We start from the raw sequence: 15,131 nt of genomic DNA, 5'->3' as shown, positions 1-15,131 counted from the left end.
ACGGGCACCGCAGTGCCCTTGGCACGCCCCAAATGGCACACCCGGCCTGCGTGGCCTGCTGCTCTGGATGGGGCGTAGGGCGTGGCCCCGAGGGGAGGGCGCGGGGGCGGGCAGCCGGCTGGCCTCGTCGATCCAGGAGCTTAGGTCGCCCCGAGGCACCCCGCGCGGCGGGGGCGTGGTCTAGAGGGCCCCGCACCCTCCCGCTGCCTTCGGCGTGCCGACACAGCTACCCCTTGCTCTGTCCCGCCTCTCCGTGCGCGGCCCCGAGGTCTCGGTGGCGAGCGGAAGTGAGGGAAGCGGGCTCTGGCGACTCGGCCCGTGCGCCGGAAGTGACGCCAGGCGGGGCGGGGCTTCGAAGGTGACGGCTGCGCAGGCTTGCCGCAGGCGGGTTGACCGGGTGGGGTGCGCCGCTATTTCCGCTTCCGGTCCGTCGCCTCCTTCGGTTGCTTCCCGTCCGCTCGGCGGCTCCCCTCCCCCGCCCGGCTCTCCGCGCCCCTCCCGGGCGCCGGGGCGGCGGGGCCGTCGGCGTGCGGCCCTCCGTGCGTCCGCACGTGCGCCGAAGCGCGGCTCCGCGTCCGCCGCCTGCGGCGCGCCCCGCGACACCGAGGCCGAGCGGGGGCTGGGGGCTGCCCGCCATGACCCCCCGGAGCGCGGCGTGAGGGGGCCGAGGTGAGCGCGGGCCGGGCGCGGGCGGGGGACGCGGCCGGCGGGCGGGCAGGTGAGCTCGGACGTCTGTGACTTGTCGGCGCTGCTGGTCTCCGTGGCCTTTGTGTCTGTGCCCGGGCAGCCTGGACTGCTCGCGGCTTCCCGTGTCTGTCTGACTGTGTCAGCGACTCTGTCTCCCGCGGGCCTCCGCCTGGGCCTCGGTGGTGCTCGTGTCCCTGTCCTTTTGGGTGTTTTTACAAAGCTCCTGTCCGCGTGTGTCCGTCCTGGGTCTAGTTCTGCCTTTCTGTCACGTCTCGGTGTCTGGTGGTCAGGATTAATGTTCGTGTCTCAGTTCTCCAGATGTCCCCAGCCACCTCTCCCTCTCCTCGTCTTCCTGTCTCATTTTTGTCCTGGTACCCATCTTTTCCAGCCCCGAGGCCCTCAGCGGGTCTGTTGCTTGGTCTAGGATCTGCCCCTTCCCCCAGGTTCTTGAGTTTGTGTATTGAAGGACCCGGCTGTGGAATCAGCGGCCCACTTTTTGCTAACATACAGTATTTTTCAGATGACTTATCTTCAAAGCTTAATTTCCTAGTTTTTAAAAGCAGAGTAGGCAACAGTTCCTACATAATAGGGCCGCTGTGCCTGTTAACACAGGTGGTCCTTGTGGCTAACTGGCCCGTAGTAACTGTGTTAACTGCGGGGAGCTCTGGTTTCCGTAATTACTTAGATTTTTTTTTTGTCCTACACAGTAAACATTTGATGTCAGTCATCTGAGTACCCCTTGGAGAATTTTGCCATGTTATTTGTCTTTTATTTAATCTTTTTGAGTCAGCAACTTAAAAACTTAGTCTTGTTCTAAGCAGTTATCTGTGAAGTCAGCTTTGTTGTGGTAGTTGAATGTTTTTTTTCTAATGCACTTTAATATAAAAACACGGTGTTAAGGTAGCGCGTCTTTTGATGCCACCCTTTTGGAAATGTCCTGTTTTTTCTCTGATGGTAACAGCAGCCAGTGGTGTTGAGCGTATACTGTCTGTGGGGCACCGTGCCAGGCACGCTGTGTGCCCACTGTGTTTAATCAGCAAGCCTGCCAGGTAGGAGTGTTTCCCTTCATTTCAGAGTTGAGCAGACTGACTGTCAAGGAGGCCAGAACTTGGACCTAAATCTTGTGTTCCTTCCAGGATAATCCATTTTTCTTACTTCTCATTCCTAGGTTACTGCTGCTGTTTGTTTCAAGGCCTCCGTTTTGTCTCTCCATCTGCCTCCTTGTCTTCCCCCGTTTCTTTCTCTGTGTCTTGTGTCTTTTGTCTGCCCAGGCTTCTCTGTGCCTCTTTTTTCCTCCTCTTTCCTTTTCCTCTCAGTCTTCTCTGTATTTGTTACCTCAGCTCTTTGGGTTAGTGTGTCCGGCTGGGCACCCTGGCCATCTCTTTCCAACTGTTCACATCTGTCTCCAAGTGCCCGGCTCTCCTGAGTTCAAGGCAGGGGCCTGCCGCCACCCCTGGGGTTCAGGACATGGGAGGTCTCAGCAGATCTCTGTCCGCCGGGGAGAGGCAGTGGTCTGTGGTGGTCAGAGCCGGCTCTGGAACCAGGCTGCTCGGGGGTTGAGGCCTGTGTCCCAGAGCGAGGGAGTCAACCACTCTTTGCTTCAGTTTCCTCCCCTGTGAGGGGTCTGAATCGTGGAGCTGTGGAGATGAACTGTTACCGTGTGTAAGGCACCCAGAAGCACACCTGGCCCAGGGAACGGGCTGTGTGAGTACTTCCTGTGGCCGGCTTCATTTGCCAACCCTTCTTCTGTTTCTTTCCCATTACCCTCCTCTCGGCAGAGGTGAACTTGGAGCCCAGGCTGGCCTGGGGTTGAGTTTGCGCCGCCTTGCCTAGTTTGTGACCTTGGCTGGGTTATTTAACCTCCACCAGCCCCTGTCTCCTCATCTATTAGAGCCCCGCCCGCAGTGTTAAATGAGATAATGGACATCTCTTGCTCCTTGAGCTCCTGGCTAGGGCCCAGCCAGTGGGCTGTACTGTTCTTTATCTCTCCTCCCCTGAGCCTCCCCCACCCTTGGGACACCCTGTCCCCCTGGCTTCCACCTCCTGCCCATCTCTGCTCCCTTCACTGGCCTCCCTGTGTGTCCTTGTTCTGCAGTGGATTTGGCCCCCTCACCCCTGCTCCTGAGGTCTTTCCTGCCCTCCGTCCTTCCCTTCCTTCCTGCACTGGTTTATTGAATGGCTCTTCCGGGCCAACTGCTCTGATGGGAAAAGCCACGTCCAGGCAGACGTGGTCTCTGCCCCCATGGGGCTCTTGGGTCAGCCTCAGCCGCAGGATGAGACAAACGAGTGGAAAATCATGGGGGTGACTGAATCTACTGACAAGTCCACCCCTGGGTGGGGAGCTGCGACGGCGGTTTTGGGGTGTTTCAGGTCTGGGAGGTTTATGCAGAGCCCTATGGGTGAGTGGGAGTGCCCTGGTGAGAGGGTGAGGAAGGGCAGGCTGACCGACCACGCAGTTGTCTGGATTACGGATCGAAACCCCATCTCAGAGGAGAAAGCTGTGGTGCGGGAGTTGCCGGGCTGGAAACTGTTGAGCTGGGGTGTACCCTCCGTGGGCCTGTGACCCGCCACTGCGTGCCTCGCTGAGCGGGGGCCCCGAGCAGGAAGGAGCTGGGCACATTTGAGGAACTGAAAATGGATGGGGTGATGAAGGTGGAGGTTGGCAAGGGCCAGGGTTGGGACCTCGGCCTGGACCTGCAGGTGGCAGGGAGCGCCACGAGGGCTGGGTTCGGGCTGGGTGGCTGCAGGTCCTGTTTGTGTTTCTAAATGTCCCCTTCCCTCCTCAGATGCGGTGACCTGCCAGCCCCTGCCGCGGCCTGCCTCCTCCTGTCGCCCGGTTTCTGCACGCCCCGGGGGGCCTGCCCCCCCCCCCACTGCCTGGAGCCATGTCGACCTCCTCGCTGCGGCGCCAGATGAAGAACATCGTCCACAACTACTCGGAGGCCGAGATCAAGGTCCGTGAAGCCACAAGCAACGACCCCTGGGGCCCGTCCAGCTCCCTCATGTCTGAGATCGCCGACCTCACCTACAACGTGGTGGCCTTCTCGGAGATCATGAGCATGATCTGGAAGCGGCTCAACGACCACGGCAAGAACTGGCGACACGTGTACAAGGTCAGTGCTGGGCTGGGCCTGGGCGGCGCCAGGCTTGGGTGGATGGGCGTGCACCAGTGCATCCCCCTTTCCCGCTTCCCAGAGGAGCTGGAGCTGTGCACCTCTGTGTGAAAAATCTCTCTCTTGCTCTGTGAGGGCCACAAATGTAATGTTTTAAGAATTTTGAGTTTTGTGGCTTTTGAAGAAGTGGCATGTTCGCAGGGCTGATCTATGTAGAGGGCCACAGTGGGTGCCCAGTGTCCACCCCTCTGCGCCCAGAGCCCAGGTCCCTCTCGGAGGCAGCTGGGTCCCAGCTCTGTCCTCCTCTGCGGGGATCTGTGCACGTAGTTCCAGGACGGTGGTGAGCACCAGGGCGTTCCGGGGAGCCACAGTGGTTACGTGGCTGTACGCAGTTACCAGAACTCAAAACTGCGTGTAAAAAAGAGTAAATCTGACTGCTTGTAAGTTACACTGCAGTTTTAAAAGCAAAGCAAGACTGTCTCAGAGAGCGTTCCCACTAGAACGAAAAAGATGTCGCTTTGTTTTTATTTATTTATTTTAAAAAATTTTGTGTGGGGTGGCAGTTAGGTTTATTTATTTTAACGGAGGCACTGGGGATTGAACCCAGGGCCTTGTGCATGCTAAGCATGCGCTCCAACACTTGAGCTATACCCCCTCCCCCCTATTTTTAAAACAGTTGTGTAACTGTTTCAAATGGGTTGATCACAGTCGATGTCACCAGCTACCTGGTGATGGATTTCTGAGTGGTCTGCAGTATTTTGCTTTTACAAACAAGACTGCTGTGAATATCTGTGTATATTTGCCATTTTCTAGAACTGGAGTTTCTGGGTTAGTGTGTGCCATTCTGATCAGTGTGGTTAAAGTGGCCCTAGTGATACCCGGACCTGCCCTAAGCCAGTGAGCAGACGGACATGCCACAGGTTCTGGGCAATGGGAACTTGGTTTCAGGCGGCGCTCAGTGGGTGGTTTTCTTGTGTGACTGTTGTGCTGGGGACTTGGGGCTGGATGTCCCCATCTTGGGTCAAGAAGTGGCAGAGGGCATGGCCTGAGGCAGAGGACCTGGCCACACTCCCAGCGGTGTGGCCTTGGGCTAGTCCTGGGGCCTCCCTCTGTGTGAGAGTCAGATGGGCATCTGGGGCCAAGGCTGGCGAGTCAGGCCCGTGGGTGTTGGCGAGTCCTTTGGGTGCTGTTTCTTCAGTAAATGGTGGTTGAGGGCCTGCTCTGTGTGTGGTGCTGGGCAAGGCGGGTGGACCCGGGGCTTGTGGACTGGACTGGAGTCTGTGCTGACTGGGCACTCTGTCCCTTGGAGACAGGGTGGTTCTCTCGATTCCAAGACCAGGAGAGGTCCCACTGCTTTGGGTTGTCTGGTCCTGGTGGAGATTTGAGGCCCGTTCGCTCTGGCTCTTTCATGCCCCTCCCTCCAGACCAGGCTTGGGGCTTTGATCTGATGGAGTCATTGTTGAGTCAGTCATCCCATCACATCTCGCTGTGAAGGGAAAGGGCAGGGAGCTGGGGAGCCTTGTTGTGGCGGGGATGGAGGGGCCTGGATGGCTTGGACTTGGGATGGAAGCTTTGTGGGGCTGGGGGACGGGGGTGTGAGGGGAGGGCAGGTTCTGGGGAAGCGCTGCTGTAGGCGGAGAGCTGTGGAGGTGCTCCTTCAGGTGAGGAAACTGAGTCACAAAGGCTCAGGCCGCCAGGATGTGCTGGGCTGAGAGCCGAGCCCCCGAGCCAACCCTGGGCTGTGTCACTCAACTTCTCTGAGGCACACAGGGTCTCAGTCTTTACTTTCTAAAAAGGGTCAGCGGACCCAAGCCTTTGGCCAGATCTGGCCTCCTGCCCAGCCGTCTCTGTAAATAAAGCTTCACCTCCTGCAGCCACGGTGAGGGCCGAGTTGTCAGGACCGGGACCGCAGGCCCGAGGAGCTGGGATATTATCACTTGGCCTTTTACAGGGGAGTTTGCTGATCCCTGTTGGAAACTATCAGTTGCATTCTGACGTCCTGCGACGTCCTGGACCAGGCTGTTTTGAAAACGAGCAGGGACAGGTTTAAAAACTGTTACATTTTCTGTTGAGGGACAGGTCACGTGTGCCTGCCTCCCAGATGGAGACGGGGGACATTTGCCCTGCGGGCGCCATGCCCTGCTGGCTGGCTGCTGAGATTGTTCTAGAACTTTGTGACCAGTGCTCTTGTATAGCGCGTGGTCCTCGGCGCCTGCTTCCTTTGTGTCCGGGAGGTTGGCAGGCGTAGCAGGCGCCCACTTACTTACGCTGCCATGGGTGGTGGTCCCGGCATCCGACCACCACGGCTCTTTCGCGGGCATCTCGCCCTTGCTGAGTGTTTGGGTTCTTCCTATGTTCACAATGTTTTCAGCTGCAATTCCAAAGTCCCCTGAATTCTGAAAGTTTTTAAAACTCCTTTGGCAACAGGGTCCTATCTGGACAGTGGGGAGTTGGTTTATCTGGTGTTTGTTGGTCCCGTGCAGCGACACTGTTGGTATTGCCTTCCTCTGGGGACTTCTGTTGCACGTGGCGTGTGCTGTCTCTCTGGTCTGAACTCGGGAGTGTTCTGAATTCCAAAACAGCTGGCCCAGGAGTTGGTGAAGTCTGCCTTCTGCACGCAGGTGTGATTTTGCTTCTTAACTTTCTTCTCTAAGGCGTAAACACCTCTGGGTCAGTTAAAGACTATCTCCAGTGAGCGAGCTGACTACTGCTAACACACCTCGGAGGCCGCGTCCACGGGAGATTCTGATGGCCCCCAGTGGGGTTCCCTGGTGAATTCCGCTGCGGTTCCCGAGCTTACCAGGGCTGCCCACTGTTTTGTTCCACTGTAGACTTGGGAGCCCTGGTGGCTCTGGGAGATTCTGCAAAATAAGGTATGCCCTTTTCCCGAGGGTGGTGGCCATGGCCTCCTGCAGAGCCGTGACCCCTGACTCCAGACCGCCTGGAATCTGAGCTCTGAGACCACAAAGACCCTGCCTGGGTTGGAGCAGGTGTTTCCCATTTAATTTTAATTTGTTGGAAAGGATATTTATTCACATGTCGTAAAATGCAGACGATGTGCTGTGTGTCCCTCCCCAGAGCCCCCGGCCCCACGGGCCTGGCGCCTCCCTCCTGACATCGCCACCTTCAGGTTGTCCTGTGTTGGTGTGAGGTTTTACGCTTAAGATGACACACTTCATTTTAGTTTTTTATTTCTTTTTTAATTTTTAAAAAATTTTTAAGTTTTTAACATTTTTTTTATTGAGGTATAGTCAGTTTACAGTGTGTCAATTTCCAGTGTAGAGCACAATTTTTCAGTTGTATATGAACATACATATGTTCATTGTCGCATTCTTTTTCACTGAGAGCTACCACATGAAACTCATTTTTTTTTTTTAGATTGAAGTACAGTCATTTACAATGTGTCAAGTTCTGGTGTACAGCACAGTGTCCCAGTCATGCAGATGCATACATATATTTGCTTTCATAATTTTTCCATTAAGGGTTATTACAAGATATTGAACATAGTTCCCCGTGCTATAGAGAAGAAACTTAAAAAAAAGTCTATTTACATATAGTGGCTAACATTGGTAAATATCAAACCCCCAAATTTATCCCCTCCCACCCCCTTTCTCTGGTAAGCATGATTGTTTTTTTGTGTGAGTCTGTTTGTTTTGTAGGTGAGTTCATTAGTGTCCTTTTTTCTTTTTCTAGCTTTCACATATGAATGATATCATATAGTATTTTTCTTTCTGGCTTACTTCACTTAGAATGACAATCTCCAGGTCCATCCATGTTGCTGTAAATGGCATTATTTTATTCTTTTTTTGTGGCTGAGTAGTATTCCATTGTGTAAATATTCCACTACTTCTTGATCCAGCCATCTGTCGATGGACACTCAGGTCGCTTCCCTGTCGTGGCTACTGTACATAGTGCTGCTGTGAACATTGGGGTGCAGGTGTCTTTTCAAATTAGTTTTCTCTGAATATACGCCCAGGAGTGGGACTGCTGGATCATACGGTAAGTCTGTTTTTAGTCTTCTGAGGGACCCCTGTACTGTCCCCCACAGTGGCCGCACCAAGCTGTATCCTCATCAGCGGTGCAGGAGGGCTCCCTTTCCCCACAGCCTCTCCAGCATTTGTTGTTTGTGGACTTTTTAATGGTGGCCATTCTGACTGGTGGGAGGTGATACCTCCTTGTAGTTTTGATTTGCATTTCTCTGATAATTAGTGATAAGATAACACATTTCAAACGTCCAGAACACGAGGGAGGCAGTTGGATGTGGCTGGGTACTCCTGACTGTGCTGTAACCAGTGAGCTTTTTGGCCGTGCTGTTTAGGTCCTGATCTTCAGGGATCAGAGCAGGGTGGGCGCCCCGCAGTGACCACGGGTGGCTGCGGTGATGCGGCTGCCTCCCTGGCTTCCCTGGGGTCTGACAAGAGACACGTAGGTCCCGCCGTGCGGTTCACCCTCTTAAAGTGCACAGCTCGGGCAGTGAGCATATCCCCAGTGTTGTGCAGCCATCACCACCATCTAGTTCCAGGCAGTCTTCCTCAGCCCAGGGACTCTGGTTGCTTTGTGCATCACCCCGGCTCTCTGTGCTCCGATTTGCTGTCTGGGCGTTGCCCATGAATGGACTTGTGCACTCTGCTCTTTGGGGCCCGGCTCCTGCCACTTTCAGGGTTTATCTAGGTGGCACTGTGCCAGGGCTTCATTCCTTCCTTGGCGGTGGAGCCCCTGACTGGGGGCCAGGGCCGCAGTGACGCTGTGTCCATCCGCAGGCCATGACGCTGATGGAGTACCTCATCAAGACCGGCTCGGAGCGCGTGTCGCAGCAGTGCAAGGAGAACATGTACGCCGTGCAGACGCTGAAGGACTTCCAGTACGTGGACCGCGACGGCAAGGACCAAGGTGTGAACGTGCGCGAGAAGGCCAAGCAGCTGGTGGCCCTGTTGCGCGACGAGGACCGACTGCGGGAGGAGCGCGCCCACGCGCTCAAGACCAAGGAGAAGCTGGCGCAGACCGCCACGGGTGAGGCCTCCGCGCGCCCTCTCCTCCCCCTCTGGGCCCTGGAACTGAGCAGTGTTGTTCCGCTTCCCCCGAGCTCTGCCTGCCCTGCGCCCCCGGCAGGCGCCCCCGCAGTGCCTCACACTACAGCCTGACGTGGGGGAGTGTGCTCCGTTGAGGCAGGGGCTGGAGGGTCCCGGAGTTGTAGAAAGGCCCTCGTAGTGTGAGCTGCCTTTGGTGGGTGGCATACAGGAATTGAAGACAAGTTAAAGTAGAGGAAATAGAAAGTCAGAATGTGTCCACATGATGAGGTCCAGCTCATCTTAGGAAGTCTTAGGAACTTTAAGTTTTGTAGACGGGTGTGCAGGTCCTGAGCGGTGCGCGGAGAGAGAGGTGTTCTGTCCTTGGACTAGGTGTGTGTCACAGTAGAACCATTCCAGAGGTGGCGTGAGTGCGGCCTGAAGCCATCAGCAGGTTTGAGGCAAGAAGGGCAAAGGTTGAATTTATTGCCAAGAGGTGCCTGGCAGCTCACAGACAGGCAGGGAAGGCAGGAGTGGAGGCGGCCTGGCAGGTTTACGAGCAGCGGGACGTGAGGGTCAGGATGGAGAGAAGTGAGGTGGAGAGTGTCCGGAAGGAGTCTGCCCCCTTTGGGGAGGGCTGGTGCTCCATGCTCGTCTGTTCTCTCTCCATCCTTTCCTCATCCACCCTGGCCTTGTCCCAGCCATGCAGGGTACAGGGTGGGGGCCAGGCTCGCAGCTTCTCCCCCTAATGTCCAGCCCTGGTCCCTGCCAGAGCTGCAGTTCTGACCAGCCCCGGAGACTGAGGCCCCAGGCCCCCCACCTGGGGCTGCTGGGAGGGCCCGAGACACTCAGGGAATCCCTGGCTCCATAGGGCAGGAGCTCAGGTCACAGGCTCAGAGGTGCCTCAGGGCCCTCCTTTTGCTCCTGGGCCAGCGGGACCATCCTTCCCGGTCCCCATCCTTCCTTGGGTGGGGCTGCCTTCCCCCTCCCTAGGGCTTGAGAAACCCCCTTCAGAGGTGCTCCGCACACCACACCACCCTCCCGCCCAGGGGACCTGGGGTCTGGTCCCACCAGGGGTCTTGGGAGAGGGAGGGCCCGGCCCCGGGAGAGTTGGGGCATCCTGGGCTCTGCCAGCCGGGCTGCGGAAGCCAGCTGCCTGGGCCCTGGGATTTCCCTTGCCTCCTCCTGCTTCAGCGTGTGTGTCCTCGCAGCCTCCTCAGCCGCCGTGGGCTCGGGGCCCCCGCCCGAGGCAGAGCAGGCCTGGCCGCAGAGCAGCGGGGAGGAGGAGCTGCAGCTCCAGCTGGCTCTGGCCATGAGCAAGGAGGAGGCCGACCAGGTAGGGCTGGGCCGGCCGGGTCGGGGTGGAGGGGTTGACTTTTGTTCTGCCATCCGTCTCCACGCCCCTCCTCCTCCGGCCTCCATCTCTCCGACTCCTCCTCTCTCCCTGCCCTCTGCTTGCCCTCTGGCCCCCTTCTCTGGGTGCTTGTCCGGCCTGGCCCTGCTTATCCAGCTCCTGCTGCACACCCCAGGCTTGTCTCTGCCTGTCGTTGACCAGTTTGGGGACTGTGTCTCGCTGGCTTGGTCTCTGTCCTTGTGTGTGTGTGTCTCTCTCTCTCCTCCCCGTCTGGGCCTGCCTCTCGCCCGCGCCCCGCCCCTCATGCTGTCTCTCCCCCAGCCCCCGTCCTGCGGCCCCGAGGATGACGTCCAGCTCCAGCTGGCCCTTAGTTTGAGCCGCGAGGAGCACGATAAGGTCAGAGCAGCCTCTCACCCCACAGCTTCCCTAAGGCCCTCCCAGGTCCCCGTCTCCTCTCACCTTCCCGAAGGGCCCCCTGGACTTCACATGGTACCATTTTTGCTGGGTCCCTGTGACAGGCGGGTGCCCAGACAGACGCCCCAGACTTGAAGCAGATGCCTTGTAGCTGCTCCAGGCAGCCAGGGGCCCTTCCTCTCTCTCCATCGCAGCCCAGGGCTTCCCCACCTGCACCTGGTGCATCCCAAGCCTGTTAGAGCCGCGCAGGGCCACATGATCCTCACGTCTCTGTCCCCCACCGCCCGCCCTGTGACCCACCCTCCCCATCCCACACATCGTCCGCATCCCATTTTAATTTTCAGTCACCTTTGTCTGGGTGGGAGGGGTTCTTGGGCGCCGCCCCATCACTCAGATTCTGACTCCTGTCCGCTGCTTCTGGGACCCATCCAGGAGGAGCGAATCCGGCGTGGGGACGACCTGAGGCTGCAGATGGCCATAGAGGAGAGCAAGAGGGAGACGGCTGGCCAGGAGGAGGTGAGCGTCACGCCTGCCCTTCTTGGCACCGTCGTTTGCCTTGGCCCAGGGCTGGGGGTCACTCCCATGGCCTCCTGACGGGGGCTGCAGGTAGCTCGGGGCTGGCGGATTGGCCACAGTGGGGCTGGCTTGGTACATAGCCTGTCTGGGCCAGCCTTGGCCAGAGGTCTTACCAGCGCCTGATGCAGCCCTGAAGGGTCCCGGCCCTGTTCCCTTCCTCTGGGGGAGGGTGGTGCGGGTGGGGAACACCTGGAGAGAGCGGCCCCCGCACCCAGGACACAGAGAGAGTGGGGGTTGTGTGTGTGCTCGCGTGTTGGGCGGCCTGGAGCACAGTGAAGCTTGTTGAGCGTGGCGTGGGAGGCCCAGCCCACCAGTTCCACAAGGGCTTCTGGAGGGCAGGGGGAGGGCAGGTGTGGGGACAGGAGGCGTGGCTTTGGCCTTTGGCCTTTGTCCTCAGTCCTTCAGGGGCTGGTCAGAGGCCCTGGGGCAGGGTGGGAGGGGGACGGAGTGGAGGGTACCAGAGGATCAGGTGGCCAGGCGTCTGCCTCCTCCTGCTCTCTTTCCGGATACTCAGTCCCCTGACAGTGGGTCTGCCTCCCCGTGACCCGGCCCCACTGCCCCTCCTGCTCTCAGGGTTGGGTCTGCCCCGCTCACTCCTCATTCTCTTTTCACCTGCAGTCATCCCTCATGGATCTTGCTGACGTCTTCACGGCCCCGGCTCCTCCACCGGCCACGGACCCCTGGGGGGGCCCAGCGCCCATGGCCGCCGCCATCCCCACGGCTGCCCCCACCTCAGACCCTTGGGGGGGACCCCCTGTCCCTCCGGCTGCTGATCCCTGGGGTGGTCCGGCCCCTACACCGGCCTCTGGGGACCCCTGGAGGCCTGCGGCCCCTGCAGGGCCCCCGGTTGACCCTTGGGGTGGGACTCAGGTCCCAGCCGCTGGAGAGGGGCCTGCTCCTGACCCATGGGGGAGCTCGGATGGTGAGTGCTGGCTGGCCACTGCAGCCCCTGCATCCAGGGTGCAGGCCTGGGCGTGCCCTGGAGGGGGAGGGGCCATAGCGGGCCTTGCGTGATGCACTCGGTGCCCCTTACCCTGGCTGGGGGCTTCAAGGCCAAGGAGGGCTTTGCTAGGAGGGGTCGCTTGGGCAAAGGCCTGGCCGTGTGAAGACCCATGGCTGGAGGGTGGGGACAAGGTGGGAGAGGCCAGCCTGGAGCCTTGGAGGTGCCTGGCCTGGCATGGGGGGCTTCTGGGAGCACAGGTTCCGAGGAGACAAACCCTCAAGCACAGGGCAGGTGGGGCTGCCAACCCTCATGTGTCTCTCTCCTCACCCAGGTGGGGTCCCCGTCAGCGGACCCCCGGCCTCTGATCCCTGGGCACCAGCCCCAGCCTTCTCAGACCCCTGGGGGGGGTCACCTGCCAAGCCCAGTACCAACGGCACCACAGGTACTGGGTGGGTGAAGTCGGGAGGGAGGGAGAGTGGAGCCCTCTCTCAGGGGTCCGAGTGGGGAGGTGCGGGAGGCAGGCCCTGGGGAGCTGGGCAGACATCCTGACTCCCACAGGGGCTGGGGGGTTTGACACGGAGCCCGACGAGTTCTCTGACTTTGACCGACTGCGCACGGCCCTGCCGACCTCCGGGAGCAGCACTGGTGAGCCTCCCTGCCCGCCCGGCCCAGGAGACCTGTCCTCCAGGCGGGATCGCGGGCCCAGCACCCATCCCTTTTTTAACATCCACCCGTCTTTAAGAAGACTTGTAACTTTGTGCTGAAATAATTTCAGACTTAGAGAAATGTGAAAATCGCACAAGAATTCCTCTTTCCCAGCTTCTCCAAGCGCTGCCCTCTGTCGCCTGGAATGTTTCTTTGCGCGCAGTGCAGACCCCCCGGCTGTTCCCTATGTGTGTCTGACAGCCAGGCCCTGAGCCCTTCCCTCTGGGGACTGCATCCCCCTACTCACCTGTCCACTGGTGGCCTGGGGCAGAGGCGGGCCCCCCCTTGTCTGCAGAAGTTGCTCCATGTCTTTGTGGTGTTGGGGGCTCTTAGTGGTGTGTTTTCCCACCTTGGGTGATGGTCCCTGTGACCTCTTTACTTTCCTGCCTCTTCAAGGGTAGCTGATGTGACAGGAGGGAGCAGGCCTGGCTGCAGGGCCTCCCTCACCCCAGGATTCTCTCTCTCCATCTGTCCTTGGCATTCTTCAGGCCTCTTTTAAATCACATTTCTGCATTCTTCTCCACCACTGGGAAGGATTCTTTAATCTTTGAGGAAAAAAAAATCAGGCCTGCCTGTTGCCCAGTCTCCTGGGGTCGCTGGTGCCCTGGCCCCATCTCGGGCAGCTGTTACCCTTGGGGACGGTGTGAGCTGCCCGTAAGCAGGCCCAGCCTGCTGCCACGTCACCTGCTGGGTCAGCCCTTGCTGGTCCTTCTGCGAACAGTCCCTGATCTGGAGGGTGTCGGCGGGTGTGCCTGCCCGGTGGCTTTTCTTGGCTTCACACCTGCCGGGTTTGGCTCTGGGCCCTGCCACTTGGTACTGCGGCTTCTGTGTTGGGGTCCCCAGTCTGCCCTCTGAGCCCTCTCTCCCGCTCCTTCCAGGGGAGCTGGAGCTGCTTGCTGGAGAGGTGCCTGCCCGCAGCCCTGGTGCGTTCGACATGAGTGGGGTTGGGGGCTCTCTGGCCGAGGCTGTGGGGAGCCCCCCACCTGCCGCCCCGACCCCGACACCACCCACGCGGAAGACGCCTGAGTCATTCCTGGGGCCTAATGCAGCCCTGGTCGACCTGGACTCGCTGGTGAGCCGGCCGGGCCCCACTCCGCCAGGAGCCAAGGCCTCCAACCCCTTCCTGCCAAGTGGTGAGTGGCCTCTGGAGCAGGGATGCCGGCCTGGCCCAGGCCAACCCCTGACCTGGCCCTGCTCCCCGGCCTTTCTCTCCCTGCAGGAACCCCAGCTGCTGGCCCCTCCATCACCAACCCCTTCCAGCCCACACCCCCTGCGACGCTCACCCTGAACCAGCTGCGGCTCAGCCCCGTACCCCCGGTCCCTGGAGCACCACCGACCTACATCTCTCCCCTTGGTGGGGGCCCTGGCCTGCCCCCCATGATGCCCCCGGGACCCCCAGCACCCAACACTAATCCCTTCCTCCTATAATCCAGGGCGGGAGGGGGGCTTCCCCCATTTCTGCTGCCTGGGCGACCAGTGTTGTGAGTGCATGTGAAGTGGGGGACCCCTGCCCCCACCCAGTACCCTTACCCCTCCTGGGGCCCACTCACACTACACCCTCTTCCCACGCCCCCCACCCCGCCTCCCTGAGAAACTGGACATGGGGGATGGGCAGGGTGCTGGCCAGAGGAAGGTCCTTCCCATGGCGTTAGAAGGGGGAGGGACGGCTGGGGGTCCCCCCACCTAGTCCCCTTTTCTCCAACTCCTGACTGGCCCCTCAGTCAGTGTTTGAGCCTCCTTGTCCCCTTCCACACCCCTCGGTGAATCCTTGGTGATGATTTTGGCAACTTCGGGAATAAATGGCAATTCTCATGGGCACGGTGCCCCCAGGTTCCCCTTGGTGATTCCTGTGACCTCTGTACCAGGGAAACCAGGGCTCCGAACCCACTGGCCTCTGGGAGGTAGCGGGGAGCTAGTGCATCTCAGAAGCCTTGATTTCCCTGACCTTTTGGGTTCCATAGGCGTGCTGTGTTGGGGGTGGGTGGGTACAGCCTGTGGGCGGCCACTCACCTCTGGGGAAGGTCCGGCCTCTGGAGAGCTGGTAACAGTACTCGGGTGCACGGGCCAGTGGCCACCACGCTGAGGTGGGGGTACAGGGTTCAGTGAGATGTTGCTGAGGATGGTAAGAGTTACTGCTGAGAGACGGCATATACTCAACACAGGTGCCACCACCACCATTGCCCATGTGGGCGCCGCCCTGTCCCCGGCTCTCCTTGGAACCCTGGGGCAGCCTCTGCTGGTCAAGCTGAGGGATCGCTAGGTCTATGTTTTCTCTGAGCCGCCCTGAGGGAATCTGCAGACCATATGGCAAGGTGGCCCCCTGGAACACTGGC

At 59.3% G+C, this 15,131-nt stretch overlaps 1 protein-coding gene and 1 long non-coding RNA gene across 2 annotated transcripts; one reads left to right on the top strand and one right to left on the bottom strand.

Moving 5' to 3' along the window:
- The first annotated feature begins 374 nt into the window (after positions 1 to 374).
- Positions 375 to 14,632, top strand: EPN1 (epsin 1). Its single transcript, XM_072968371.1, has 11 exons — positions 375 to 669; positions 3,474 to 3,800; positions 8,561 to 8,810; positions 10,018 to 10,142; positions 10,482 to 10,556; positions 11,007 to 11,090; positions 11,769 to 12,072; positions 12,425 to 12,535; positions 12,652 to 12,738; positions 13,677 to 13,931; positions 14,018 to 14,632. Exons 2-11 carry the CDS (start codon positions 3,573 to 3,575, stop codon positions 14,224 to 14,226), a joined length of 1,728 nt encoding a protein of 575 aa, XP_072824472.1. The 5' UTR covers positions 375 to 669; positions 3,474 to 3,572; the 3' UTR covers positions 14,227 to 14,632.
- Positions 7,015 to 11,011, bottom strand: LOC140698342 (uncharacterized). Its single transcript, XR_012076086.1, has 2 exons — positions 10,923 to 11,011; positions 7,015 to 9,244 (listed from the first exon to the last, which is right to left on the bottom strand). It is a non-coding gene; the product is annotated as an uncharacterized lncRNA (long non-coding RNA).
- Positions 14,633 to 15,131: the final 499 nt, after the last annotated feature.

Source organism: Vicugna pacos, chromosome 9 (assembly GCF_048564905.1).
Source record: "Vicugna pacos chromosome 9, VicPac4, whole genome shotgun sequence".
Lineage (NCBI taxonomy): Eukaryota > Metazoa > Chordata > Mammalia > Artiodactyla > Camelidae > Vicugna > Vicugna pacos.
The sequence above is the reverse complement of the archived record's forward strand: the minus strand, read 5'-3'. Positions and strand labels throughout refer to the sequence as shown.